The sequence below is a fragment of the Bacillus rossius genome, chromosome 5 (assembly GCF_032445375.1).
Source record: "Bacillus rossius redtenbacheri isolate Brsri chromosome 5, Brsri_v3, whole genome shotgun sequence".
In the NCBI taxonomy this organism is placed as follows: Eukaryota; Metazoa; Arthropoda; class Insecta; order Phasmatodea; family Bacillidae; genus Bacillus; species Bacillus rossius.
The window spans coordinates 83,744,118-83,771,861 of record NC_086333.1 but is presented as its reverse complement, the minus strand read 5'-3'; the positions used below and the strand labels follow the sequence as shown (position 1 = coordinate 83,771,861).

The 27,744-nt window shown below is 38.5% G+C and overlaps 2 protein-coding genes across 6 annotated transcripts; one reads left to right on the top strand and one right to left on the bottom strand.

The window, feature by feature from the left end:
* The first annotated feature begins 105 nt into the window (after positions 1 to 105).
* LOC134532159 (protein SCO1 homolog, mitochondrial) lies at positions 106 to 27,036 on the top strand. Of its 2 annotated transcripts, XM_063368530.1 has the most exons (7): positions 106 to 169; positions 6,565 to 6,893; positions 7,298 to 7,346; positions 14,141 to 14,321; positions 16,549 to 16,746; positions 24,267 to 24,475; positions 26,549 to 27,036. In XM_063368530.1, exons 3-7 carry the CDS (start codon positions 7,305 to 7,307, stop codon positions 26,693 to 26,695), a joined length of 777 nt encoding a protein of 258 aa, XP_063224600.1. In that variant the 5' UTR covers positions 106 to 169; positions 6,565 to 6,893; positions 7,298 to 7,304; the 3' UTR covers positions 26,696 to 27,036. The 2 variants fall into 2 exon arrangements, with proteins under 2 accessions (XP_063224600.1, XP_063224599.1); XM_063368529.1 differs by lacking the exons at positions 106 to 169; positions 6,565 to 6,893; positions 7,298 to 7,346 and adding an exon at positions 11,258 to 11,409.
* On the bottom strand, positions 1,818 to 11,328 carry LOC134532158 (cyclin N-terminal domain-containing protein 1-like). 4 transcript variants are annotated; one of them, XM_063368526.1, is made up of 7 exons: positions 11,098 to 11,328; positions 7,939 to 8,050; positions 6,515 to 6,704; positions 5,553 to 5,724; positions 4,949 to 5,059; positions 2,731 to 2,906; positions 1,818 to 2,102 (listed from the first exon to the last, which is right to left on the bottom strand). In XM_063368526.1, the coding sequence occupies exons 2-7, from the start codon at positions 7,982 to 7,984 to the stop codon at positions 1,898 to 1,900; spliced, it is 900 nt and encodes a 299-aa protein (XP_063224596.1). In that variant the 5' UTR covers positions 7,985 to 8,050; positions 11,098 to 11,328; the 3' UTR covers positions 1,818 to 1,897. The 4 variants fall into 4 exon arrangements, with proteins under 4 accessions (XP_063224596.1, XP_063224597.1, XP_063224598.1 ...); XM_063368527.1 differs by lacking the exon at positions 11,098 to 11,328 and adding an exon at positions 10,858 to 11,022; XM_063368528.1 differs by lacking the exon at positions 11,098 to 11,328 and having other exon boundaries at positions 7,939 to 8,078.
* Positions 27,037 to 27,744: the final 708 nt, after the last annotated feature.

Below are 27,744 nucleotides of genomic sequence, written 5' to 3'. Positions count from 1 at the left end.
CGCGCGCGCATGCGTGAAACATACGAAAGATGCGAGTAACGAAATGCATTCGTGTGTAACGTTTCTTTACTCGTTACTAGATGCCGCACCCGTTACTCAGTAACGAATACATACGGTTTGCTACAGCTCATTCACGGTCCAGATACCACAAGCATGCCACAAGCAACAGGTAATTTTCTGGGAGAAGAATTATACCTACCGTGTAAGAACAGTGTGCCTGAACCAGTTTTATTTTTGAAAGCTTTTGTAAACCCGTAAAGTTGTTTCCTTGCCCAAGGTTTATAAATTAATAATTGCCGCGAGTCCAGTGATCCACGCTGGGGCCGACGACCGACGCAATCGCAACGGCTAGCTTGTCGCCCCCTCTTAAAGAAAAGAACTAAATAATCTCCACCAACAATCACTGGGCTCATCCCGGGTCCCGAACCCGAGACCTCGGGTGACGGCAAAAAAAAAAAAAAAAAAAAATGTATAAAAAACAGTTTGTGTTTGAATCAGATATTCTAGAGTCAACACAAAATTCGATTATTTTGGTAATTTCTAATTCTAAAATATAGTACAGCCTGAATTGAGATATTTTCGGAAAATTACCAAACAAATACTTTACAGTAACCTTTATACTTGCAAAAGGCGTAATTAAAAGCAACACTCCATTTACGATGTAGCAAAGGTGAGCATCAGCATCACCAAAAATTAGGTTAAAAGTAATTACAGTTCTCATGAATGTTGTATGAAGCACTTTAAATTACATGGCAATAAAAAAGGGTAAAATTTTGAACCACTCAAGTGTTGAGTTCCCCCGTCCCGCACCTGAGCAATCGTGCTCCAGGTATTCGCAGGAACAGTCCATGCTGCTTCTCGTAACTACGCATCGCGCTCCAGTGTCTCGGTTTGACGGCCCAGCAGTGGGCCCCACCCAGCTCGTGCGGACCTCTCACCACACTCTCGGCTGCCTCGACACTCGTCGTGTAGTGCGCAGGTATGTCCCTCTCGCACAGAAGCGCTGGCCAACTAAGTGATGCCAACTGACGAAAAAACTGCCCAAAGCTCAAACACTCGTTCGCCACTCCCCACACATCTCCTGTACGTTATAAGTTTATGGAAAGCAAAATTGAGATTAATTAAACATAACCTTCTTTAAAAACTAATCTATAAATGTTTAAAAAGCTAAGACTTACATTAAAATGTAAATAAAATCTTTAATAAGCCATGAAAAAGATTTTAAAAAAGGAATAAACATCAACTAAGCAAATACCAAAATAAATTATTAAAACTAAAGTTTTTACAACAAATTCTTAAAAAAACGGCCTTGAACAACTAACGGAAACATTTGGCCCAGGGGCCTGGCCACGCAGCGTGATGCGTGAAAGGAGAAGAAGGGAGAGGGAGGAAAGAGGAGAGGCACAGACCATCTGTACGATGGTCAGGAATGGGTGATAGGGTAGCCGCAGGAGAGAAGCGGATAGAGAGGCTGATAAGACTGTTAACATTGTGACAAGGGATGGGGTGAACCTCAAAGTAGAAAGGAGAAAACTAAAAGGACATTTTCTTAGGGTACAAAGTGAGACAAAGAGGACAAAGTGGGAAAATAATTAGTTCTTGGCGAGAACAGGGTGAGTTAAGAATGATTTGCATTTAGGAGGTAGCGAGGAAGTTTATGTGTGGGTTTTGGAGACATGAGACTACTTGCCCTCGACAGTAGGCTGATTGCAAATCTCAGAACATGATAGAATAGAGGCTCTAGATAAATTAGTAAAGATGGAACAGTTGTGTTGCTTAGTTGAATTGGACGGAGGTAAGTAATCACTCCACATGAATAAGTCGGAGAACTTTATTTTCCTGGCACAAGGTATATGTTGTAACAAAAACAAATCACTCGGTACAAATGTATAAGCTGTCAAGTGCCGGACGACGCAGGAACGATTCCAGTCACGTCCAGGATGGTGCGGGCCAGTTCCTCGACCTCGCTCATGGGCAGGTCCGTCAGTCGGTGCAGCGCGAGACTCGTGCCGTCCTGGTAGTCACTGAGCACGAACAGGGCACACACCAGCACCGCTGCCGACAGCTTCACCTGATCACACCCAGCTGCCGTCGGAATACTCCTGCAATCACAGAATGTAGCAAGCAAGCTCTTCTATAGTTTTGCTTTTTTTTTTTACAATATTTTCAAACAACTCTTTTGTAACAAACGAACAAATGCCATTAACATAGATGCTAATCTACTGATCGATAACAAGAAACAATTTATCAGCTGAGGATATATTAGTATTAAAAACTCCTTTGTTTCTCAAGAATTTAACATTAAAAATATGTAGTTATAAAAATCATAACATTTCTTGCACGTGTGACTGTGTCCAGGGGCGTAGCCAGGGGGGGGTTTTAGGGGTTCAAACCCCCCCCTTAGCACCAAATATTTAATTAATTTCTTATTCATCACTCAAACAAATTTCATATTAAAATTAATAAAAATTTTACCATTACAATATTTAAATTTAAGTATCGAAAACTGCTAAAATAGCACTATTTGACACCTTAAAATCCAAATTTTCCCGGGGGAGGGCCCCCGGACCCCCCGCTTTAATACAGAGGGGGGTGCCATGCTTCTTAACACCCCCCATACACAAATCCTGGCTACGCCACTGACTGTGTCTGGCTGGGTGTCCGCTGAGGGGAGGTGTCGGCGTGTCGCCAGCACACGTGGAGTGTGGAGAGACAGGGAGCGGGACCTACCGACGGTGCCAGGGGCCGGCGGTGAGCGCTGACGGGAACACCTGGTGGTGGCTCAGGAAGCTGAGATCCAGCACGGCCAGCGCAGTGGAGTACAGCTGACTGGGGTCGGGGCACGGAGCCAGCTGCTGCAGACATCCCACCAGGTGCTGCAGATAGGTGCAGGCCGGCACCCCGAACTGCCAACACAACACACATCTTACTGTAGGACTCTCTGAGGCTCTGTAGCGTAAGTGGGAAAACTGAAAAAAAAATTCGAGATTTATGAAATACACCATGTAAAAAAAGAACCTGTAATAATTATCATGTTCTGTTTATTCATGTCCCAAGGATCATGTTCTCTTTCAGTAGATAGTACCTAGTGACATTACGTCAGGCTCCTCTATTAAGTGCAAGTGCAGCAGTGACGAGCTCGGTTATATTACCGAAGGAATGTCGCAGCCTCCTGAAGCTGGCTATTTTAATTAACGTGGTATATTTTATACTTTTGATTGAGGGTAAGTATTCTTCAAAATCACTTTTTTTAAATTTACTAAGTGCAATCATGTTGTAACCTTTGTACGCCTGTGGCACGTGTTTGAAGTGACCTCAATGGTCGTGTGGCGCGGGGCCGCTAGCAGCTGCCACTGGACTTAGGGCTCAGCACAGTCTGACGCTGACACAGCCAGAGCACACCCTGACGATTTCAACCCTTGCCATTCACTGACTTAGTAATTCTTATAGCTTCAACAATTTCTTAATACCATCTCACATTCTTGGGGCCTACCGTCGTCGGTAGCTCAAGGGAGGGGGGGGGGGTCTCCCCTCTAATTAAGAAGCCCCTCACTGTGAAATGGGGTTGAAAATGTAAACATCAAAACTATGTTTTATGTAAGAATTCCTGTATATATTTTAAAATTTCTTCTTATTGCGTGCAAATAGGCCAAAATATGGGCCGTATACAACATACAAGCATCCTATACTGAGATGACTTGTGTCAGTTTAAACCCACACGCAAAACTCTCAGGACGCGATTTGCACCCCTGGTAGACTGTGTTATTAATTAATCTAAATCAGCACATCTGAGTCAAGCAATTACTGCGACAGAATTTGTCCAGCCAGTTGGGTGAACCGGACCTCAATCATACACACTACATACGTACATGCAGCATAGCTCTAGAACATTATTGCATTGTTTGTAAGAGCTAAACGTGTAGAGCACAACATGCAGTAACTTGATGTAAGTTTTTGGACATACGCCATTGCTAAGAACTTTTTCTGTTGAAGAAAAACTAATAAATAAAATAAATAAATAAAAATAAAAATACTCAAAAAAAGATACAAAAAACACACAAAATTAAGCAAACAATTGCTGTTGTCAACAAGGATATGAACACCACAAAATATTCCGAAACAGGAATATGGTCAGCAAACAAAGAAAAAACAAAGAAAAATGTACTGAGAGAACGAAAAAATCCCCACAAATGATGACAACACAAAAATATTGAAACCCAAAATAATTCAGCACAACAGTTGAAGCGAGACAAAAAACATGACAAAACGAAAAAACAAACAAATACAATAGTTTTTTCGTTTTGTCATGTTTTTTGTCTCACTTCAACTGTTGTGCTGAATTATTTTGGGTTTCAATATTTTTGTGTTGTCATCATTTGTGGGGATTTTTTCGTTCTCTCAGTACATTTTTCTTTGTTTTTTTTTGTTTGCTGACCATATTCCTGTTTCGGAATATTTTGTGGTGTTCATATCCTTGTTGACAACAGCAATTGTTTGCTTAATTTTGTGTGTTTTTTGTATCTTTTTTTGAGTATTTTTATTTTTATTTTTATTTATTTATTTTATTTATTAGTTTTTCTTCAACAGAAAAAGTTCTTAGCAATGGCGTATGTCCAAAAACTTACATCAAGTCATGCACTCCCATTGCACAAATCTTTTAAAGATAACAACATGCAGTAAATTACATTCTCTTGACTATCTGTTTTTGTGCGACTACCTGGTGACCACGTGCCTCGAGAGTCCGTCTTTAACATCTAAGAGCGTCCCCTGCACCGAGCGGACCCGGGTTTCTACGTAGGGCTAACCCCCCACGAGCGAGGTCACGCCCCAAGGGAGTCTCAACGCGGTGGCATGCCTGATATTCCATCTGCCAGCAATAAACCCATAGGCCTGGACCATATCAGTTTAAATGTAAGTTTGCGTTTGGTTTGACTGAGCTTATTCGAACCTGGAAGTGGATGGTCTTGAGCACGCGCCGCTCGGAGGCCATGATGCTGTGGCGGGAGAAGGGCTGCCCCATCTGGCGCAGGAAGCTCTGCACCGAGGCCGGCGAGAGTGCCTGCACACACGCACACCTCGCTCTGTAGCGTCCAGCCCGCTAGCGGGAAACAGACGATCAAGCCACTCTCTCTTGCAGGTGAACGGGTCTTCCAATTAAAACATCCTGACACAGAAACTATTTACAAGAATATTAATAATGATAAAGTACAAGTATAAAAGAAAGTTCACTATAACCCTGAAACTATATAACCAGCTGATTCCTCTGAATGTGTGTTACATATTACCGTAATTACTAAAAATTCTTATGAAAACTAGGGCGGGCACGGTCTTGCAAGTCACAACCCACCCAAGCGACGTGCTAGGGAGTTGATCAGCGGGTACGGCACAGTGGCCGGGAACAGACCCAGCTACGAAGGAAAGCAAGTTTGGGAGAGGAGGAGGTGTGACAGACTGCACTTGCCACCGCCGGCAGGGTCCCTGGAGGTGTGGTGGGGTGCCGGCTGATGGCGAAGGTTCGGAGCTGAAGCACAGGGGTGGCGTGCGCGGGCTACCTGCGTGGACCGGTGCAGCTTGGAGGCCAGCTGCAGGCAGGACATGACGCGCAGCGCGGTCTGGCTCCTGGTGCGCGCGAGGACACGGAGCCACTGGCGCGAGCGAGACACGTCCCGGCCCGCGCCCGCCCTCGTGTAGTCCCGCAGCTGCGCGAACAGCAGCCGGACGAACCTGCCAGACGCCGCCATCTCAACATGTGGCACGTGCTGTGCCAAGCCGGGTCAAACATGCATAACATCACTCATGGCATTTTAAATGTAGCGTGACAAACAATTCGCGTGTGCACGGGAATAAGGGGATAAGTCAAATATTGACAAAAATGTTTTTTTATGGTATGGAATACAGGAGAACAAGCTCTACAAAATGGTCCAAATGTGTGTTATTCTATGGCACTGAACTTTTGGAGTTACATCACAAACTGACAGTTTTCGTGCGTGAAAAAGGGGATAACGGATAAGTAATTTACAATGACATTTTGACATATCCCCTTTTTCCCGCGCACCCGCGAATTGTTTTTAATTTTTAGTGTCCATGAATTGACACCAATTTTCAGAATGCTGTGCAACTAAAGCAAGTCCAACTGGAAACTCGGTAGAATGTAAACGGAGCAGTGACAAGCTGAAATTTTTGCGAAAGTTAAGGAGAAGGTATATTCAAAGTGGCATTAATTTCAAAGGTGTAGAAATGTACTCTTTGTGTCCGAGCAAAAATATCCACCACCGAATAAAGATGGAGCAGTCGGGTTTATGAAGATGTCGAATGATAACGTTTGGCAAACAGTGATGTCTAAATTATGTGTTATCAACATTATGTGTATTACTTATATGTTTAATCTTTCATTATACTTCAAATATATGTAAATGGAAGATTATAACGTAGTGCCTCTACAGTTGAATGAAGAGTGCCGTAAGGCTGTATCAAGTGTGTTCTGAGCGACTCCTGCGGTCCACCGAGCGCCCACCTGTCGAACATCTCGAGCGCGAGGTAGCGCACGGTGGTGGGCTGGTGCAGCGCGTGCGCGGCTGTGAACACCACCTGCACGACGGGCGCGGAGAGGGCGGCGTAGGGCTCCGGCTCCCCCGCGGCACGGCTCTCCAGGCGCCGGTGGTTGCTCTCGCGCAGTCCGTCCCACCAGTCGCCCACCATGGACTCTGGGGGCAGCACGCACATCACGGCCTCCTGCCTCCCGCCCGCCACTCCCGCCCCTGTGCTGGCCACTGGTGCACTGAGGGAGGCCACCATGGACCACTGCAGGACTGTGAGCTGGAACCCCACAACTGCCCGGATACAAGCTCGGATGGCAGTAGCTCAGCACGTGTGGACGACATTCTAGGGCTGAGGTGATTCTAAATAAATGTACCAAAACATCATTCCTTTCATGATTAGGAGCTTTTAGTATTTAAGTGAAATAAACTTTGTAAATGGCAAAGATCTTTGGGTTTAAATCTATGTACTTTTATATAAAAGTGTGCAAGACTTTTATTTGGAACAGTATACTCATGAAAGCTTTCTAAGAAGATACATTTGTGAGGAGATAATTTTTATTTTTATTTTTTTATAAAATTACTCTTTATTTAATATTATTTTATTAATAATATTAAAGTTTAATAATGATGAAAGCACATTACAAAATCAATTAATATAATTTTATTATTATAAATGTAAGGTCTTTTTTCCTTTATGAAAATTTAATTGTTTTACAAAATGGTTTTTGATTTTATTGCATATTTGTGACGGAGTGCAGCTGCCGGATGGTCTCCAAGCACGCTTGCCTGCGCAGAGTTGCGATACCGGTGAGCGCATGCCCGGACCACCCAGACAGACACTGGCCTGGGGACTGCTATTCTGTAGAAACCTCTCTCTTTTGTGTATGACTCCCCAGTTAAAAAAAATATGTAAAGATTGTAAAATTTGCTGTGGCCATAACTGTTAACATGATCTGTGCATATCACATTACTTGCATGTTTTCCTAATAAATACTATTGACAATATGCTTGTGATTTTCGTCCTATCAATAGACACTTGAACATTTAAAAAAAATCTAGAAACTCAACCGGGACTTCTGGTTCCCGGTCGCCGGGGATTTGTCACCCCCTCCCCCCTTTTTCCTCATATTTCCCCATATACATTACACACTGCATTACATTAGTCACATGGATGAAGCTGTTCATTAATTTAATATTAGTAATTTTTTTGTAAAAAAATAAAATGATTGAATGCTTTTACATGTTTTCATCATGATTTACTTGCAAGTTTCTTTCGTCACACTAACATACGCAAAAAATAATTGAAGTTAGTCTCATTTTTAAAATAATTTTTTGAGTAATGTATGAGCAGTGAATTCGAGCATAAAGTAGAGCGTGAATGTAACCCAGTGTCACGTACCACACGTCTCAAAGTCCCACATGCCGTTGTCATCGTCGCTGTCCATGTCTGGGTTCGCTGCTGGACGGCAGGGCTGCCAATGCACCTGTGGCTGGTGTCAAAGGTTGCCTTCCTGCATGCGTAAAACACACAAGACATACATATAGGTATTTAATGTAGGCTTATTCTCCTTCCTGCAGTCTATGTGAGACGCTGCTACATGCAAACATTACCATCGCCACTGAACCAGTTTCTTGTTCCTGCGTGAAATTGTGAAACAAATGTTAGAGACGGATGGAAGAAGGATCAGAGCCCGGATGTTGGTGGGGCAGAGTCCACATGAAAGGACAAGCCTTGAAGGAGCCGGGTGCCCTAACCGAGGAACGCACTCGGTGTAGGAGATTGGAGAGCCGTGAGGAAACACACTTGCTAAGCAGTGTGGGTCTGTTCAGCGGAGACTCCCAGATCACGGTGATAGGAGCAAGTCTCCTGGCCACCACACAGACAACTCCAGAATCATTTGATTGGATTTTCAACCTTAGTATACGTGAAACAATAAGACAATTTTCAGTAGTCATCAACCTATGAATCACACTTTTAAGGTGTCATTTTGCAACAGTGTTTGTGTTAATCTTCTTCCATTGAGCAGTGAAGAGCTACAGTTGAATCGCTAGAATGACTGGAATTTTTAGTTCAAAAGTAGGTATTTCTGATTTGGTACTACCTACCAGAAAAAGACAACAGTATGTGATACACGTCAGTTGTGCTATTTTTTGAGTTTATGTATCGTGCTGGTACCACCAGTCCAGTGTTGTGAACAAGAAAATTGAATTGCTGCTGCTTCTGATAGTTGATGTTTTTTTTTTATAAATTCACTATTTTAAAATAAAAAAATATAAGCAATAAAGCATAAAGTAAAAACCTGAAATTGCATTTTTATTGAGACTATTTTTTCCTGTGATAGCTATCTTTAATAAGAACATAATGGCTACAGAAAAAAAAAAAAAGCATATTTATTAGCAAGATAAATACATACAAGCAAAAAAATTTGTAGACAAAATTGAAATAAACTGGAAATGTGAATATAGCTGTAGAACGTGTATAGCTTGTGCTTCTAGGGATATTAGGATCTGGCTAGAAGGAATTGGTGACCAGGGGAGGGGGGAATATAGTGCCGCATGCAGTCATTTGAGCATTTGTAAGGTTGAAACAGTCTCGGACTGTAAACTGTGGTTTGTGCACTTGCTTTGTTTTATGCATAATCTGTCTGTAGTCCCAGGTACAACCAATTCATCATGAATCTACGCATTTTCCTTCATTATTTCTGGTCCCTTTATAAGTGAAAAGAAAAAAAAGAGTTTTCACCAAGTTTGTAATTGAAAATTTGTTACATCTTTAATTTGTGCAAATATTAACGTATAAAAATTTTAGTTTTTTTTTTTTTTTAAATTACCTGAAACTATTTAGCAAATCGACTTTTTTTTATACGATCACCAAATAAAATTTAACCAAAAATGATGTAATTTTTTTTTTCTACCAGGGAGCAGGCGAGCTGACAAATAATTGTGTCAGTGAGCATCATCTGCATATACTCTGCCAGGAATTTGTATAATGCCAGTATTTATGTTGGAAATCCATTGATTATTACTACTTGTAGGCCTATAATATACTTTTATTCAAATTAATTTTTGTAATTTCATTAAAAAATATTATTTTGTCATATTTTTACTTGATGATTTGAAAATAATTTAATATCATTGTTGCAGCTATAATTTTTACCAAATGTAACGAGTGGTTAACAGAGAGGTAAAGACACTTTCGACTCGACAAAAAAGAAACCTTTTGTTACACAAAGGGTTAAAAGGTTTACTGCATAGAGAATTATTCGGTAAAAAGAAAAATATGTACTTGCATTTGAAGAGGATATAATTAGATAAATGTTCTAATAGAAACATTAAGGTAGTTCCCAAAGGTTAATTTATTAGATTACTTGACGTCTGCCAAGGCAATGCGGGTTGAATTAATAGCAGTGTCTAATCAGTAAACATGTTGGCTGTAGCAGTGACCGTGGCCCCCACAAGGGTGGGGCTGGGTGGACCCCTGGGTCCAGGGCCCGTGATCCAGTGTGGGGCCATGACAGTGACCTGCTGTATTTCCTCTGGGTGCTCCATTTCGTCCATCGAGTGCATTTCTTTGCTGCTTCGGCACGTGGCTTCCCCAATGGCAAGACCCTAACAAGCCATTTGTTTATACAAACATGTAGATGCAAACTTTCTAAACATTGTCAGTTTTGAAATATTTTTTACTGTGGGGAAACAAATATAAAGGACATTGTTTTATTGTTGGTTATTGGAAAGATATTACTAATAAAATTATATAAAACAGTTTTGAGTAAAAAATGTTTTGTCTAGCTGGGTAACATGTTAGGGAGAATTAGTAGGTTTCAAATGGAAAATGTTTTCCTTAGGGCAGTGGTTGTACTTAACTAGTAATAATTTAGAGCATGTTTTAAGCCGTTAAAACTTGGTATTTTTTTATTATGCATTTAACAACTCTGATGTATTTGAGATATTCACTGATTTTATCCTGATCACTTGATCAGAAGTCTGGTTTTTCACATATTGTGTAAGTGATTCAATTATTGAAAAAAAAAAAAAAAAAAGCTGTACCACAGAATGTTACGTGTATTCACATAAATAGTTTTGTCATGTTAACAGGAATGTACCACAATTTCATTTCACAGAGGGGTGAGGGGAGATAGGATCGCTTGCCAGCTGTTTGCTTTCCAATTCTTTATATTGGTTGGTGGAATTGATAGATCCTGTTAGGATTTTGGGAGAAATATATATATATCCGTCCCCCTAGCATATACCAAAGAGAGTTATTTTGAAAATGCACAAATCTAATGTGTTCAGATTTATGCTTCAAAAAACTATGTACCTGCGTAATGTAATTTAAACATGTAACCCTTATAAGGTAAGCCTATTAATATATTTAATATTGAACATTATTATAAAAATATTTCATAAAATACTTTCGTAACTACATTCCATCACTGCAAGATGAAACACACACAGTAAAGACACTTCAAGTTTTCAACAATGTACTTTTTTTTTCTCAGTTAAAACTTGCATTACCCCCATAATACACTTATAGCAGGAATTTATAAACATTATGTACCTATTTACTTTAAGAATATCACTTAATTTTCTTTGTATGTTTATATTAATTAATTATTGCACGTTTAATTAGAATAATTTGTTTAATTTGGCGCCAATGAGATGAACTGTGACGTCATTCAAACAGCAGAATAACGCAATGAGATGAACTGTGACGTCATTCAAACAGCAGAATAACGCTAGCTATAAAAAAAAGTCACGCCGGTGTTTGTTTTTTTATGGCAAATGATTGCAGTGCATTGTGAACGTAGAAGAAAGAATGACAACTTTGATACGAAACTGCCGGTTTTTATTACGTAGCAAAACGAATGTTGTAAGTGGACTCTCTGAATTATATTAAGCTTTCCGTAATAAAACATCATTCACCTAGCTGTCACCAATATTCCAAATTGGGAGTATTTTGGTTAGAAGCATTTTTATTACATTTTAGGTGGTTGTATACAGTTGGTTGTATCACTATTGGGGTTTGGCGGTTTCGTTGATCTAATTATGAGCTATTTACCTCTTAGTTCATCTACAGTTAAAAGTATGATATGTATAACTTGAGACTAAATAGTTCTTCGTTTGAGGTTATGTTACGTGTTAATATTTGTTTTCGCTTAATTTATTTACATTCGTTGATTGGAAGTGTAGGACTGAGTCGAGCAATATTATTATTTTTAATTTTTGTATTAAATTCACACCTTTAGATTCATGCCCCATAGTAGTACTTCAGCAATGACTCCTCACACAGGCCTTATGCAATTTCTTCTCCCAAACTGCAACTAAACAGTTACTAGAGGATGCTACTCTTTCTTCGCTCGCACTGAGGATGTGTGAAAGGTGCAGAAGGTGTGGGTGGGCAGAAATATGAATTTGAATTAGGGGTGTCCACTTTGAAAAAACATCGATGTTTTTTTCGATTCGATAAATCGGAACTGTACATTGATGTCTTTCGATGTATCTGATGAAAACATCTATGTTTTGTACGCATCGAGTACTTTTTTAGGGTTCCGGGTCTAAACGGGTCCCTATTACTAACACTAAGGGCCGAATTAACAGATTCCACGTTTATCACTTGTTATTTATTTACGTTAATTTACACCGTATATACAGTCTATTTTAACAATTAAAGCAAACATATATAGCCTAATAACACATTTTAAACTAAAAAAAAATACCTTTCGGACGGTTAATTAGGTTAAGATAGCTACATCAAAAATTATTGTATAATCGGGTGCTAGGTTTGTTTGGTTGGGATAGCTACATATAAAATTGTGAATTCCTAAAACATATTTTAAATTATTTCACAATATTTTTAATGTAGTCACAGATTCATTGCTTTTTTTTTTCAAATAAAAATAAGCTATCTAGAAGATCTTATCAGGAAAATTGTAACACAGATAGTAAACTATGTAGCTAAGAAATATAATTCACAGGACACAGACCAGATATACTCAACACAACTTTTCATGCAAACCATCACTAATTCAAACATTGTTTTAATAAAAAAAGTAAAGGCCATGTAATAATTTTGCTAAGACTGTCATGTCCTATTGCCAGTGTTCTTTTGGGAGACTTTGCAAAAACAACAGTTTATTTAAACGTTTGCCTTGCAGCCTATTTCGTTGTTGATTGACGATTTGTACCGCTTTAGAAAACAAACGTTCAGATGGGACTGAAGTTCCTACTATGGTTATGTATTTGTATGCAATTGTATGCAGTTTGGGAAGCTGAATCTTTAGATCATTCCAAATTTCTAAAGGGTTCTCATTTAACCTGCCGACTGGGCTACTTAAATAAGTAGATAGTTCATTTGAAATAGAATCGTCAGATTTCACCGTTCAATTCGTTATTCGTTATTTTTAAACACGACACGACCACAGATTACTGATTACTGACACTGTGACACAACATAAACACTAAACAGTTTTTTTATTGTCACTGACTCGTGCGCAGTGCTGCCAAAACAATTTTTTAGTACACGTCGGCCGCGACTGCATTATATTGTCAGTCCACTATTGAATAATAAACTTTTCTTGTTTAAATAAACAAATAGGAAAAAAGATTTTAGGTAAAATTTTAGTGGTCAAACTTGAGTTTTTATGAAATTAATTGGTTAAATTCGATTTGATGTTTTCCCACTAAAAACTGAAAAAAACATCGATACATCGAGTATATCGAAAGCATTTCAAAACATCGGATCGTTCCGATGTATCGCATTGTAAACATAGATGTTTTCAATACATCAATGTATATCGAATATCCCTAATTTGAATACCACATTTTGTAATGTAAGATTTGTTCATAGGTATTGCATAAAATGTTTTTTGCAAATAATTAAAGTGTAGTTAAAATGTTTAGTGAAAAATAAATGTGTAATAAATTTAATTGTAAAAAGAAAGCCATTAAATAAAGTTACCATTTAAAGTGCATCTGTAGTTATACTTACCTATATATAAACAAATAATAATAAATACATAATCAAACACATTTTGTATGATATAAATCTAATTTTTTACATAAATTAAATGACTGCATAGGTTTAGTCTTTTACACATTTTAACAAGTATTTATTTTTATTAGCCCTCATGCATTTGGGGTGGTAACATTATACACTCACTTTAGGTGCAGAAGTTGTGAAAGGTACAGCTACCGTGAACAAAGCCTATGTTAATGCCGTAAGGTTACAGTATTGTGTTGGCCCTCGTCCATGTAACGTCGTGCTGTGACGTTGTGGGGCTGGCAGCCGTACGTGACCACAGATATGCAGTAAAAGACTTCATTCCTCCTTATTAGCATAAAATACATAATTTAAAAGCATATTGACAGCAAAATAACATAAGGGTTAATATGTCGCGCTCTGCTCATTTGTCAAGGGTCAAAATTTCAGTGTCAACTTCCTCTGTTTGACTGAGTATTTGAAAGTCTGTGTGCTAATGGTTTTGTAGCTCGTTATAGTCAAGGCCAGGCCCCATTGCGTTACACTGGTGTGCACAACTGTGTGATGTAAGACCACGTAGTGTGTGCGCGGGTGGAAACGCTGCGTGTGGTGTGCCCGGAAGGCGGCGGCCGTCCCGCTGAGCCGGCTGTCGAGGCGAGGCTACGGCATCGTGGGCCCCGACAGGGGGGCCGACCCGACCAAGGGCAAGGGGCCGATATCGTGGCGCAACGTGGCCATCACCGCCGCTCTGGGCGGGGGGCTGCTGGCGTTCATGCTCTACGTCAAGAAGGAGAAGGAAATGGGTAACCACCGACCTCACTCACGTAACCTGTAACAAATACACATTTGTTTAACTTACCTTTAGAGTCACCGATTTAAACCACATTAGTTTAAATCAAGTGGTTTTTTTTTTAAACAAAAATTTTTTTTCCAAAATGTATTTTTATATAGAATATCTTAATAAATTTTAATGAAAGGTCTAATGCCACTCTAATAACAACAATAGTTTACTCATTAATATTTGTTGTGATTTACTGGAACAAATAATTATATACTAATCATGATTGTGTCATTTAAATTAGGTATCTGTTTAAGTTGTAAATTTTACCCAGCTAAATACTCCCCTAAAATTAAATTAATTGGTGAATTGTAGTTAAAAGTGTTAAAAAAAAAATAAAGGAAATATGTAGATTTTTTGTTTTAAAAAAATCCTATTTTGTAGGAAATCCCTGACTACTGTAAATCCTCTTCCTTTGGGGAAATACCCTTTCTGTGGTTAAGTCCCAGTCAGATGTGCAGACTTGCTGGGCTTCAGTTCTTTGATGATATAACTTTTCTGGTTCAACATGAGTGGCAGAAAGCGGAATGTTTTATCGCTTTCATTTGAACATGCTGAGAACCAAAATAACTAATGTAATGAAACAACCTGGTTGAAACCAAAAATCCAGGTTGTTTAGTTTTTTTTTAACTATTTTTTTTCCAACCCTGCTTACCTCCCATTAAAGTTATTTATATGGCTTCATGTCTCATTTTGTAAATTTTTCTTTGATGTACAACAGGGCTCTGCAAATCCCTGTTGCCAGGTTGCCATAACTTTTCCTTTCTGACAACTTGCTTCTGCTATACAGTAGTTTTAAATATGTCAGCCAATTTTGTTTTTACAAAATCTTATTGTACAAAATGAATGGGTCCAAGAAATCAAAATGGTATTTCAATTGTAATAAGTTTACTCTAATTACTGATATTGTTCCAAGTTGCTATTAGGCACAGTTTAATATTTTAATAATAAAATAAACAAATAACTGCCCACAAAAATATATTTTTATCACTGGCTGTTATATTTTATGCCTGGCTCCTAAATTTTCAAGAATCTTGTTGCAACGTACCTTAAACATAGGCAAGGAAGAGAAAGAATCGACCACAGCATTTTTAAGAAACCATCAATATGCCACATTGCTTGTTGCTACCATTAGATGATTTCCTCCCAGGTTCAAACAGTTTTAGTAAAGGCTCTTTAATTTGGAACGTCTGGTTCCACGTCCGTGCTGTATTGATTTGTGTGATTATCGTGCGTCAATCTACTTTTAATGGAAATACCAAAGAAAAATTAATATTTACTTATAAATATATAAAAATTGTCTAATTGTGTTCCAAGATTACTTAGTGTAACAACCGTTTATCGTACTTTTCTATTTACATGGTTGTCTTTTCATTAAATTCTTTAAACATATTCCTTAGGTAACCCCAATGTTGATGAATAAGTTCGCTTCAACAGATCACACTTGTGTTGGAAAAGTTACTTTTGTTTTGATTTCTCAGTCCAAGAGACGATATTACATGTTTCCAAGATTATGATGAGATGGTTCGCTGTTTCAAAAAACTCCAACTACTGAAAAGTTGTACAAAGATGTACGCCTAGCGTACTTGCGGCTGTCCCCAAGTCGTGGGGGGGATGCAAGTGGCTGGACTGTGTCATTACATCGGGCAAGCCAGTCTTGGCGAGTGAGGCCTGTACAGTCTCATTTGCTTACTTGCCTCACAGTTCAGTGTTCAGTAGTTGCAAACACATTTGATGAAGTTAATCGTGCTGACACATCCTCTTCTTACTTCGGTCCATCGAGTCAAGTGAAAGTTTTAGTCTACTTTTCTCACAACCGTGCTTGCAGTTTCTGTTTTTTCGTTGGTTGCTTGAGTTTCTATACAGTTGAATAATTAAATTGTTAAAAGTACACTTCATGGTTATTGTTTTGTTTGGGTAGCCAAGATCCATAGTTTTGCAGGCACGAGGGAAATTATTTATCCCATGAATAGCCCTGTTGGTAAAAAAAAACGTAAATTCAGCATTATAAAATCAAGCTTTGATTTTTGCAATTGTGGTAGAAAAAATTTTTCAAAAAATTATTTGTTACTAAATTTTTATTAAGAAAATTTTAAAACTAAGTATTTCATATATTTATAAGAACTGTACAGTCTTTATTTTACATACAAATCAAATTGAGTATGGGTTACAATTGCTGTGCGTGTTGGCAGCCCTGCTGAGGGAGCGCAAGCGCATGCTGGGCAAGGCGGCCATCGGCGGGCAGTTTGAGCTGGTGGACCAGGACGGCAAGCCGCGCAGCAGCTCGGAGTTCCTGGGCCAGTGGCTGCTCATCTACTTCGGCTTCACGCACTGCCCCGACGTGTGTCCCGACGAGATGGAGAAGATGGTGGCCGTCGTCGACAAGCTGGGTAACTGCCCCGTCCCGGCCCACTCAGTCTGTAATGTTGCAAAACCCTGCCCTCCTAATTAAATAATTTTTCTGTTAAACTATTTTCATGAATGTAAATATTTCTTAAAAAGTCTTTCTAATTATATTTTACCGTTTTCATGTATTTTAGGGTTGATATTTTTCACTTGCTATGTTTTTAAGAAGGTATTTTGTGTTTTAACAGACAATTTCTATCATTAGTAATTTTTATGTAACTATTCGCAAATGAGCTATTGTACTAGATTTTTACCTGTTTAGGCCTACTTTTTCAGGTTTTTCTCAAGTTTATTTTGTAAAGTAATTCGTATTATAATTATTGTTCTTAAATTTTATTAACGTGTTGTAATATATTTATAAATCACGGGACAGTGGCTAGTGTGAGTGAGAAAGGAACAGTGCTTCCCCGCCAACCGAGATAAAGACGGTAATTCCCCCCCTGCATGGGAACTGTGTGATAACTGCTCTCTCACGGTGTGGGAGAGAGAACGAGAATGGAAGTCCCAGATTTCGATGTGAAATTGAAAAGAGACTGATCAGGGGAAGCCCAGAGTTCTGTGTGTAAAAGATTTTTTCATGTGTTGTAACTTGTTCTGTGATTGGCTGATATCTGTAGAGTGAATGAAACGTGCGTGTGATTGGTCGGTGAGGTCATGTGACGTCTACTCCCTGCGTGGAGGAGACGAGTTCATGAGATCACCAGTCGTCTGTCGAACGCTGGACGAGTAGGTCGCGTTCGATGGCTTCTCGATAAATTATAATGTAATTTACGAAGAGAAAATTTCACGTTGGTGGTCGGAGCCAGGCCTATATTTAAATCAACCTAATTTTCTTTTTTTTCGTTTTGGATATAACTTAATTAGAAATTGTGGCCACCTTCGTAGGCGTTTTGGCTCGGGGCGAGATTCGTTTTCGCTGGGTGCGGCCCTGTTCCAGGTCGCACCATCTTCGTGTACTTGCAGTACAACATTACTGAAGGACGATATTTTTTTTTGGTAAATTCTCATCACGCGAACTACGAGCATTTGTTCGACGGGCATATGTATGTGGAATGAATGAGCAGCCTCTTTTTGAAGTGTTTGGAATCGTCTGTGCAACATTCTATTTAAAAATAATAAAAAACATCAAAATTTGCAATCGGCGTTGAACTGTTTTATTTTTGTATATAACGAAACGTTATATTTGGCGCCCAACGTGGGGCTTGAATTTGGACACGACCCTGAGAGCAAGACGGACATTTTCGGTGGTAAACAAAGATGATCTCCCAGAACTTTCGGCGCAGCTGAGTGGTGAATGCAGTTTTTCTTCGCGACGAGAGTTACGAGCTGATGCAGCGAGTGAAGAGTTCCAGAGACGGCGGAAAGCTGTACATCGCGGGACAGAGCGACCCAAGGCACCATGGTACTTCAGGCCTATCTCAACGCGGGACTTCAGGACCTCATTGCCAGACATCGAGATCGTCACTTCGCGGGACATCGCGGGATGAATCGCCGAAAATAGCAAGTCGGAAAATGGAACTTAATTAATTGTTTACATTGTTTTTCTTTTGTTGTGAGCATTCGAAAAAGATTGGTGGTAAAATTTTTGTAATTTGCAAAATTCATTATGACGATTAGTAGCCCAGTTAAGGTTATGGGGGGGGTCAGACCAAATCATACAATTACTATTGTCAATGAACCAGAAAATTGAACAATACAATCAGGAATTAAAACAGGATCTTACTAAGATAATTGAACAGGGATATAGGGTCATGACAGAGGAAATAATACAGGAAATGGCTCAGGGACAAAAAGAAATCAACAACAAAATTGAGGTAAATTCACAAGAGATTGCGAAGTTAAGGAGCGAAATAGGCACACCGTTGCGACAGGAATTCGGCAGGGTGGAGAACAAATTTGATAACTTTAAAATTAATGAACAGGTAGCCACGTGTACAAAAAAGGTAGATGTATGTGCAAATGAAGCAAATGTAGGAAAATGTGAAAGGGAAATAAGAGTGTCAAAAGAAAATGTGGAAGTTGTTGTACATGATGTACATGAGCAGGTAAACATTGTGAATAAATGTGAAAAATTCCTAGATGAGGTAAACAAGGGAACTGTGGACAATGTGGTTGAAAAGGTTAGTAAATCCAGGGGAAATACACATGGAATCAGGATTATGTGTAAACAAATGAGAGAAGTAGAGATTGAAATGAAAACGTTTTCAGATACACTTAAAGATGAGTTTACTGAGGAAATGATCAGTAAATTGAGTTTTGCATATTGCGGAGAAATGATAAAAGGAAAATTTTTTCATAAAAGTAATGTGACAAAATGTGGATTGTGTGTATTGAATAGGTTACAAACTGAAATTTCCGCACTGATACATGTGAGAAAAACTGTGCAACAAGTCCAGAGGTTTTTTGTGTGGAAGCATGTGTACAGAACTATCGCAGAGATAGTAAACAGTTTTTTGTTCTGTTCAAAGGCAGAAGAAAGAAATGGTAAATGGACAGGGGTGATGCAACCTCTGGAAACAGTGTGTGTAGACTTGTTTGGCCCACTGCCGAGATGGAGGGGTGGAGTCAAAACTAGTTTTGTAGTGTTTGATGTTTTTTAAATTTTTTGCATTTGTTGCCAATTTTTTTTTAATGTTTTTCAGATTTTTTATTCTTTGAATTATGTACTTTTTGATAATTTTTTGTATCTTGTAGAGTTTTTGTATTTTTTGAGGAATAGTTATAGTATAATATAGGAAGGTATATGTAAGATTTATGACAGCAAGTTTTTGAGATGAATAAGGTTTTTAAAGAGAAGGAAGGTTATACACATAAATTTTTAAGATAAATAAGTATGTTAATGTGAATATTTTGTTTTGAAACAATAATAGTAATAATGGTATTAATTCTTTTGAGTAGACAGCTACTAAAATGCTTTACATTGTGAGAATTTCATTGCACTTGGGTAATGTTTGGTTTGTTTAATGTTGTGTCATGGGAAGATGTTAACTAAAATTTATTATGAGTTATGTTTTCGGAAAATGATAGAAGTTTGAAAATGGTTAAATATTCTGAATTAAAATGCCACACATATTGGTAATACTAAATGTTTGTTTTGGATTGATGACAGGGTGACAACATCCTATATTAAAGGTATGAAATGTAATACTAAACGTTAATGCTAAACAGTCGTCGAGTTTTGAAGCTGCAGAAGCAGTTGTGTGTTCATGATGGCCAGAGTTTAGGTGAATTTTTGGTATTGTCCTAAATAAGCAGCAAAGGTTTTTTTGTGTATTGTGGTTTGTGAGGCAGCTGGGGGGCCAGGAGGTTAATTTTAAATATGTTTCCGGCATGGAGTCCGATGTTTTTTTTTTGCAAGGGTGAGTCCCTTCAACTTGGTCGCTCCCACCCCTCATCAAGGTTAATTTTATGTGCTATTGTTGCTGAAAGGGAAGATATGGTTTGAAACCTAAGGAAAGGCATTGGTTCATGTAATTTGTTTTTGAAGAATAGAAGCATACAATTGTATCTTAATGAAGTATTTGTCATGCCATGACTATAGAATTGTCAACTTGTTGTTTGTGGAAATTTAAGTGAGATATCTAAAGCTTAAAATTTGATGTGTAATGACAAGTGCAGTGTATATTTGTGTATAGCTTTGTATTATTTTTTGTTTTAACTTTCATTAAAAGGTTAGCCGAGCTGACTAGCAGCTAAAAGGGTTGTAAATGAGCGTCCCTTACCTTTCGGCTAGCTCAGGAGTTAGGAAGGAATGAGAAGAGGAAGTTGGTAAAACGGGGTATTTTTTGTGTAATTTGATAATAGGTTAGCCGAGCTGACTAGCAGCTAAAAGGGTTGTAAATGAGCGCCCCTTACCTTTCGGCTAGCTCGGGAGCTAGGCATGATTGAGAAGAAATGAGAAGAGGAAGTTGATATATCTTTGTGTATTTTTTGTGTAATTTGGTAATAGGTTAGCCGAGCTGACTAGCAGCTAAAAGGGTTGTAGTTGAGCGCCCCTTACCTTTCGGCTAGCTCAGGAGCTAGGAAAGATGGAGAAGGCAGTTGGAAGAGTTTGTGTAATTTTTATGTGTAATAATAATGTTTTTGTGGAATTTTTATATTATGGTCAATGATACTTAGAGATGTAAGTGAATGTCAACAAATGAAAATGCAGTATGGATAAAGAATTAAATTTGTGTGTATTTTGGTGTAAATATTATAAGGTTATGTAACATTTTAATAAGAAAATTTTGAATATGATCAGTGAAGAGGTAGTGTGTTGTATAAAAGTTTTTGAAGTTTCAAATAACTAATTTAATGTTTTTTAGAGTTGTCTTTGTGGTGGAAAGTTTACTATGTGAGTTTCAGTGTCTTAGGAAGTTGATGCATCTGTTCAGAAGTTAGTATTTCTTGGGTTATCAATATTGAGCAGACTAGGTCTAATTTTGAAATAAGTGTTGTCCAGTGGTTGAAGTTATGATAGAGGTATTGGTGAGATTCTTAAAATGTTAGAAGTTGTTTTTTTTGATGGAATTTAGGAAAATTTGGTGTCAACAGTTTTGAAGTGATAGTGTTGTCAATGTTTTGTTGGTGCAGATATGAGGAGTGGAGATATTGGTGGATTTGTGAGTTAAAGTGGTTATTTCATGGGATTTGAGGAGTTTGTCATAAGCAGCAGAGAATTAGAGTAACAGCGGTTTTTAAGGGATTTTAAAGGAAAAATGTGTGTTGAGGTTATTTATTGTTGTCGTCGAGGTTTCTGCCGAGGTGTAAGTCTTTGAGAAGTTGAAGTTTTTGTTTTTATCGTCGTCGTTGTTAAGGTGGTCATGGAGACGTAATTCCTGGAGCTTAAGATTTTCGTCGTCGTTGAGGTAGTTATGGAGTTTATTACAGCTGGTGTTGAGGTTTCCACAGTTGTACAAGTAAGTTGTTCAGAGTTTTTTGTTGTTATTGAAGATTCTTCGTTGACCAGGGGGTGTCTGCTTGAAGCTTGTAGAGAGACCAGTTTCAAAGTTATTTGTATTTTGCACTGACGAGAGAGAGATAACCGTTTGTGAAGAGTTGTTGACACTTTGTAGTAAGAGATATGTTTTCAAATTTTTGGCTTTTTAACAAAAGAATTGATGTTGTTACAGTGTTGCAGTAACAGTTTTTTGAATTTCTTTATAAACAAGGGTAGTAACAACTGGATTCATTTATTTCTCAGGATGTTTTGTATTTATTTTGTACAGATTAGTTTTTCACTTTTGTAACTTTTTAATTAAATGTAGTGTTAATTTAATTGAAAAGTTGGGGGGGTAATGTAATGTTGCAAAACCCTGCCCTCCTAATTAAATAATTTTTCTGTTAAACTATTTTCATGAATGTAAATATTTCTTAAAAAGTCTTTCTAATTATATTTTACCGTTTTCATGTATTTTAGGGTTGATATTTTTCACTTGCTATGTTTTTAAGAAGGTATTTTGTGTTTTAACAGACAATTTCTATCATTAGTAATTTTTATGTAATTATTCACAAATGAGCTGTTGTACTAGATTTTTACCTGTTTAGGCCTACTTTTTCAGGTTTTTCTCAATAAGTTTATTTTGTAAAGTAATTCGTATTATAATTATTGTTCTTAAATTTTATTAACGTGTTGTAATATATTTATAAATCACGGGACAGTGGCTAGTGTGAGTGAGAAAGGAACAGTGCTTCCCCGCCAACCGAGATAAAGACGGTAATTCCCCCCCTGCATGGGAACTGTGTGATAACTGCTCTCTCACGGTGTGGGAGAGAGAACGAGAATGGAAGTCCCAGATTTCGATGTGAAATTGAAAAGAGACTGATCAGGGGAAGCCCAGAGTTCTGTGTGTAAAAGATTTTTTCATGTGTTGTAACTTGTTCTGTGATTGGCTGATATCTGTAGAGTGAATGAAACGTGCGTGTGATTGGTCGGTGAGGTCATGTGACGTCTACTCCCTGCGTGGAGGAGACGAGTTCATGAGATCACCAGTCGTCTGTCGAACGCTGGACGAGTAGGTCGCGTTCGATGGCTTCTCGATAAATTATAATGTAATTTACGAAGAGAAAATTTCACGTTGGTGGTCGGAGCCAGGCCTATATTTAAATCAACCTAATTTTCTTTTTTTTCGTTTTGGATATAACTTAATTAGAAATTGTGGCCACCTTCGTAGGCGTTTTGGCTCGGGGCGAGATTCGTTTTCGCTGGGTGCGGCCCTGTTCCAGGTCGCACCATCTTCGTGTACTTGCAGTACAACATTACTGAAGGACGATATTTTTTTTTGGTAAATTCTCATCACGCGAACTACGAGCATTTGTTCGACGGGCATATGTATGTGGAATGAATGAGCAGCCTCTTTTTGAAGTGTTTGGAATCGTCTGTGCAACATTCTATTTAAAAATAATAAAAAACATCAAAATTTGCAATCGGCGTTGAACTGTTTTATTTTTGTATATAACGAAATGTTATAAGTCGCTGCTGAGCGCGAGGTGCTTTTCAAATGTGCAACAAAGAAAAAGAAAATATGAAAATAAAACTTTTTAAATTTAACAAATGTAATTGGTAAATTAAAAAAAAAAAAATTCTATTTCCAACATGTAAGTTTTGTTTATAATCTATACACATTCTGTATATCCTGGCACATACAAGTGTGTTTTTGTGAAATGGTTTGTGTTGAGAAATTGGATTTAAATGCTTACAAGCATAAAATAATATAAATGAGTGAAAAAGAAATTGGAGTATGTAACAGGCCAAATTGCTGGAAGCTGATTTATACCCTTTTTTCCCCCCCAAATTACGTAGAATGTTGAGCAATTGGAAAAAAATGTTCATCAAAACATTCTGATGCGCTTGCTCCAGTTTGTGTTAATTTATCTTACAAGCTGGTCTTGTAGAACATTTTATTTTAAGTATAGTGTAAGTCATCTCAGAGTTCATTTTAACCTACGGTTTGGTCATAATAACATCAAATGTTGGGAAAACAAAAACATTATCCAGTTGGTACTGCAAGCCAATAAAATGGCCAACCTGTAGAAACCGTGAAATATTTGGACATGGCTACAGTCCTGCGTTCTTTCCAGGTGTTAAAACTATGTTACATAATACGAAACTTCAGACTTGGTAGTTGTGTAGTTTTTGCGTAAAAGATTAACAGGCAGACAGACGCCATTTTTTTTTTTTTTTTTGTGTGTAGATAGATGTGTGTGTTTACTCGGTACATGCGAGGTACTAGTCGCAACATGTCAACTAATTGTATTACTGCATTGGATTTTGAACTGTTATTTACAATACGTATGATATATAATGTAACATATAAGAAATAATTACATCAACAGTGTCAGCCAACATAGGAAATCTGTAGATTTTAGATCCAATAAGGAGAGAAACATTTTAATGGAACTTGAACATTTTTCAACGCCCAGCAAATTTCTTTAAGTGTGTACGTTTGTAGGTAGGCAGAGGACAGAACTGTTCCAGCCGTTGTGCAGTTTGGGGACGGTGCGCCGCGGGCGTGTGTTGCAGAGACGATGCCCAACGCGCCGCGCGTGCAGTCACTGTTCATCACCGTGGACCCGGTGCGGGACACCACGGACGTGGTCAAGAAGTACATAGCGGAGTTCTCGCCCAAGCTGATCGGCCTGACGGGCTCGCCCGAGCAGGTGGAGAAGACGTGCAAGGCGTACCGCGTGTACTTCAGCGCCGGCCCGCGCGGCTCCGACGACGACTACATTGTGAGTGAGGTGTTGTTTGTTCAGCATGGTGATATGGCATGCGCAAAGTTAAATTTTTCAAATACGGATAGTGAACTACAGTATTTACTCGTGTATAGTGCGCACTAGTGTATAGTGCGCACCACGATTTTTGCAACAAATTCCAAAGAAAATTTTTTTTTTTCCCGTAAATAAATTTTACTAACATTTTGTGGTACCTGTTAAGTAATTACGTATGAAACAAATGATAATTTAAATTGATGTGTGGTAATGCGTCAGGAAAATACTTAAACTCTGCTGTGTAGACGTAAGATAATAAAGCGCTGTATCGTCACAACTGGTACGTGGACGGGAGGGAGGGAGACAGGCAGGAACGGGACGCGGAGGACTAGATGACTCACCGGTAGCAGCTGCGACGAGGAAGCGAAGGAAGTGGGAGGGGGAATGGCGACAACATTCTCTCTCTTTTATTTTACTAGCTGCGCTGGCTTTCTGTAAAGGGGGAGGTCTAAAAATAAACAAGAGACGTGCGAGCTTGCGCGCGCACGTGTGTGTGTGTTGTGAGCGTGTGTGTGCGAGAGACCAGGTTGTGTGCGTGTGTGTGTGAAAGAGAGGCCTTGTTGCTTGTGCGTATGTGTGGGGGCTGGCCAGAAATGTCACCCGTCACCCGGCAGTTAACGACTTCCACTCCTCCTCCCCGCCTCACCCCGTCACTTTTTTTTCCCGTGTATAGCGCGCATCCTTATTTTTTTCCTTTACTTGAGGGGAAAAAAGGGCGCGCTATACACGAGTATATACGGTATTTGTGTTCAATTCGACCTGGAATACTAGCATGCTTGTTTGCCTACGATTATTTGACTTAGCAACCTCATGTTTCATACCAATGGTGTCTGTTGAGGTTAAGACATTTGTGTGATATAAATACCCTTTTTTAATTTTGTAGTGGGACTTAATAATTAAAAACCTGAACAATACCCTGTTTTATCGCATAATCGTCGCACGCGCATAATCGTCGCACCCATATTTTACGGCGTCAAGATTTGTATAAAAATAACCTGTCGCGTAAATGTCACATGATGTACTGTATTAGATTCTGAGAGCTTTGTGTAGGAATGTTTCCCCTATAAATGGTTTTTAAAGTAGAAATCTGATATTTATTCTAACATTACCACTTAACTTATTTAATTAATGGAAATACAAAGTTTTGGGATGTGTAAATATTCTTTTAAAGATATTTTAAACATTTGGCCTGCGTCGCCGCAGTGTACCGCTTAACAAAAATGGAGCCAGCGCTAGTTGGCATCATTCATGTTTGGTTATGTTGCTTCCCATATTGATATCTCGCCGATTACATGCAATGTGTGCTCTCAATCGAGTGTCGAGCTAACTACATTTGATAGCCCGCACTCTTTTGTGGTAAGTGTCTACTACTACGATAGTTACGCGTTAGTTCAAGTCACAGATTTTGTTTTTCTATTTAAAGTTGAAGAAAGGTTTTTGTTGCTTGACTTATTAATTTAAATTGTGTGGCGTGCTCTTGTATACTCCACTTTTTTACATAAACGTACTTTCTATGAATGGGTTTTGTTTTTATGAATAACTTTATCTAACAAAAAAAATTTTGTTACACATAAACGTCGCAACCCTACTTTTTAAACTTGATTTTAGTATAAAATGTGCGACGATTATGCGATAAAACATGGTAATCAAAGTTTTAAACATGCAACAAGCATTCAAAATTTTTCTATTCTTTTCTTTCACTGCTGTTTCACTAAACATTAATGTAAAATTGCATGTACGATTCTAAACACTGCATATTTATCATTTCAAACTTGAAAACAAAATATGTTTTCATTTTGTGACATGCACTAGAATTGGGAAACGTCAACAAACATGGATTACAACACCGCAAAACACGGACACTCCGTTGCGATGGCCTTAAAAGAAGTGAATACCGTAATTTTCAACAGGGTGCATATCGATCGTCACAATCACTCTATAACACCATGCAACACAGTAGCAGCTTGCTTGCTGATTGTATCTATGATGAAACAGTTGTTACGATGCGACTGTGCTCCTGGCTGGTGCTCGCAGGTGGACCACACGATCATCATGTACCTGGTGAACCCCGACGGAGAGTTCGTGGACTACTACGGGCAGAACAAGAGCGCGGAGGAGATCGCAAACAGTGTTGCCATCAACGCTCTCAAGTACGACCAGCTCAACAAGAGCTGGTTCTGAGCGCGGCCGAGCAGTTCCCGCACAGCTGCTTCCGTCTAGTGATAACTCATAAGTGCTGGTAGTTTCTGTAACGTGAGCTGGTGAGTTTGTACTGTACTGCGCGTAAGAAACTCTTCGCGGCTATGTGTACTTTGTGTCCAAGACAGTGCATCGCCTGCTCTTCACCTGTTTGACAGGCGTGGTTTCCCGTCCTTTCCTGTTTGCCTTATGTTTGTAGTCATTTCAGTTCCGAGTTGACAAATGCAAATTTGAACTCGGTGCATATATACTAAGTTATGTTAAAATGGCATTGATGAAGCAGTTTTCACAGCTATCCTAAAAGATTACACATTTAAAAATTACAGTGAATTCTCTATTTTGGTCTCACCTTCTTTTACGTACTATTCAATATAATGTATAAAAATGTTGTTCCCTTGAATCTGCATGATTTAAGTCATACATGTATTATAAAATATGGGTGTTTGGCATTAATGCTCTGATTGCCTCGGCAGTACATAGTACATATTTACGCTACAGAACAATTTATCAAAGGTTTCTAATACGTGGACATAATGTTTTTTATTCTTTAAACCAAGCGTATTAAGCTTGTTTACATTATTCAATGACTTTCCTCCCATCCTACAGTATATGTACGGGGGACCAACATCATATGCATAAATTATTGATTGCAAAGAACCAAAATACGCCATCTTAGGTTCAAGTGTCTACAGGTAATCTGATTTTCATTAAACCGAGAGTTTTAAATTACTAAGTAGATAAAATATTTTTCTTTCACTTCGAAAATTTATCACAGAATATTCACTTACCATTTTAATGCATTTTTTTTTCCTAGAACCTACCTGTCCAAGATGTCACACTTATATATCGGCACCCACCTTGTTTTTTGTGTACTGAGGATAACCTTACCATAACCAAAATGTTTGAAATTGATAGAAACTGACCCGTTACTACATTGCATCAATTTGGCAAACCCTTCATAAAGTATTCCCCTATAAGGTAGTGTCTAATTTTTTTGGCCCATCTTGCACTTAATTTAAGACAATTCAATC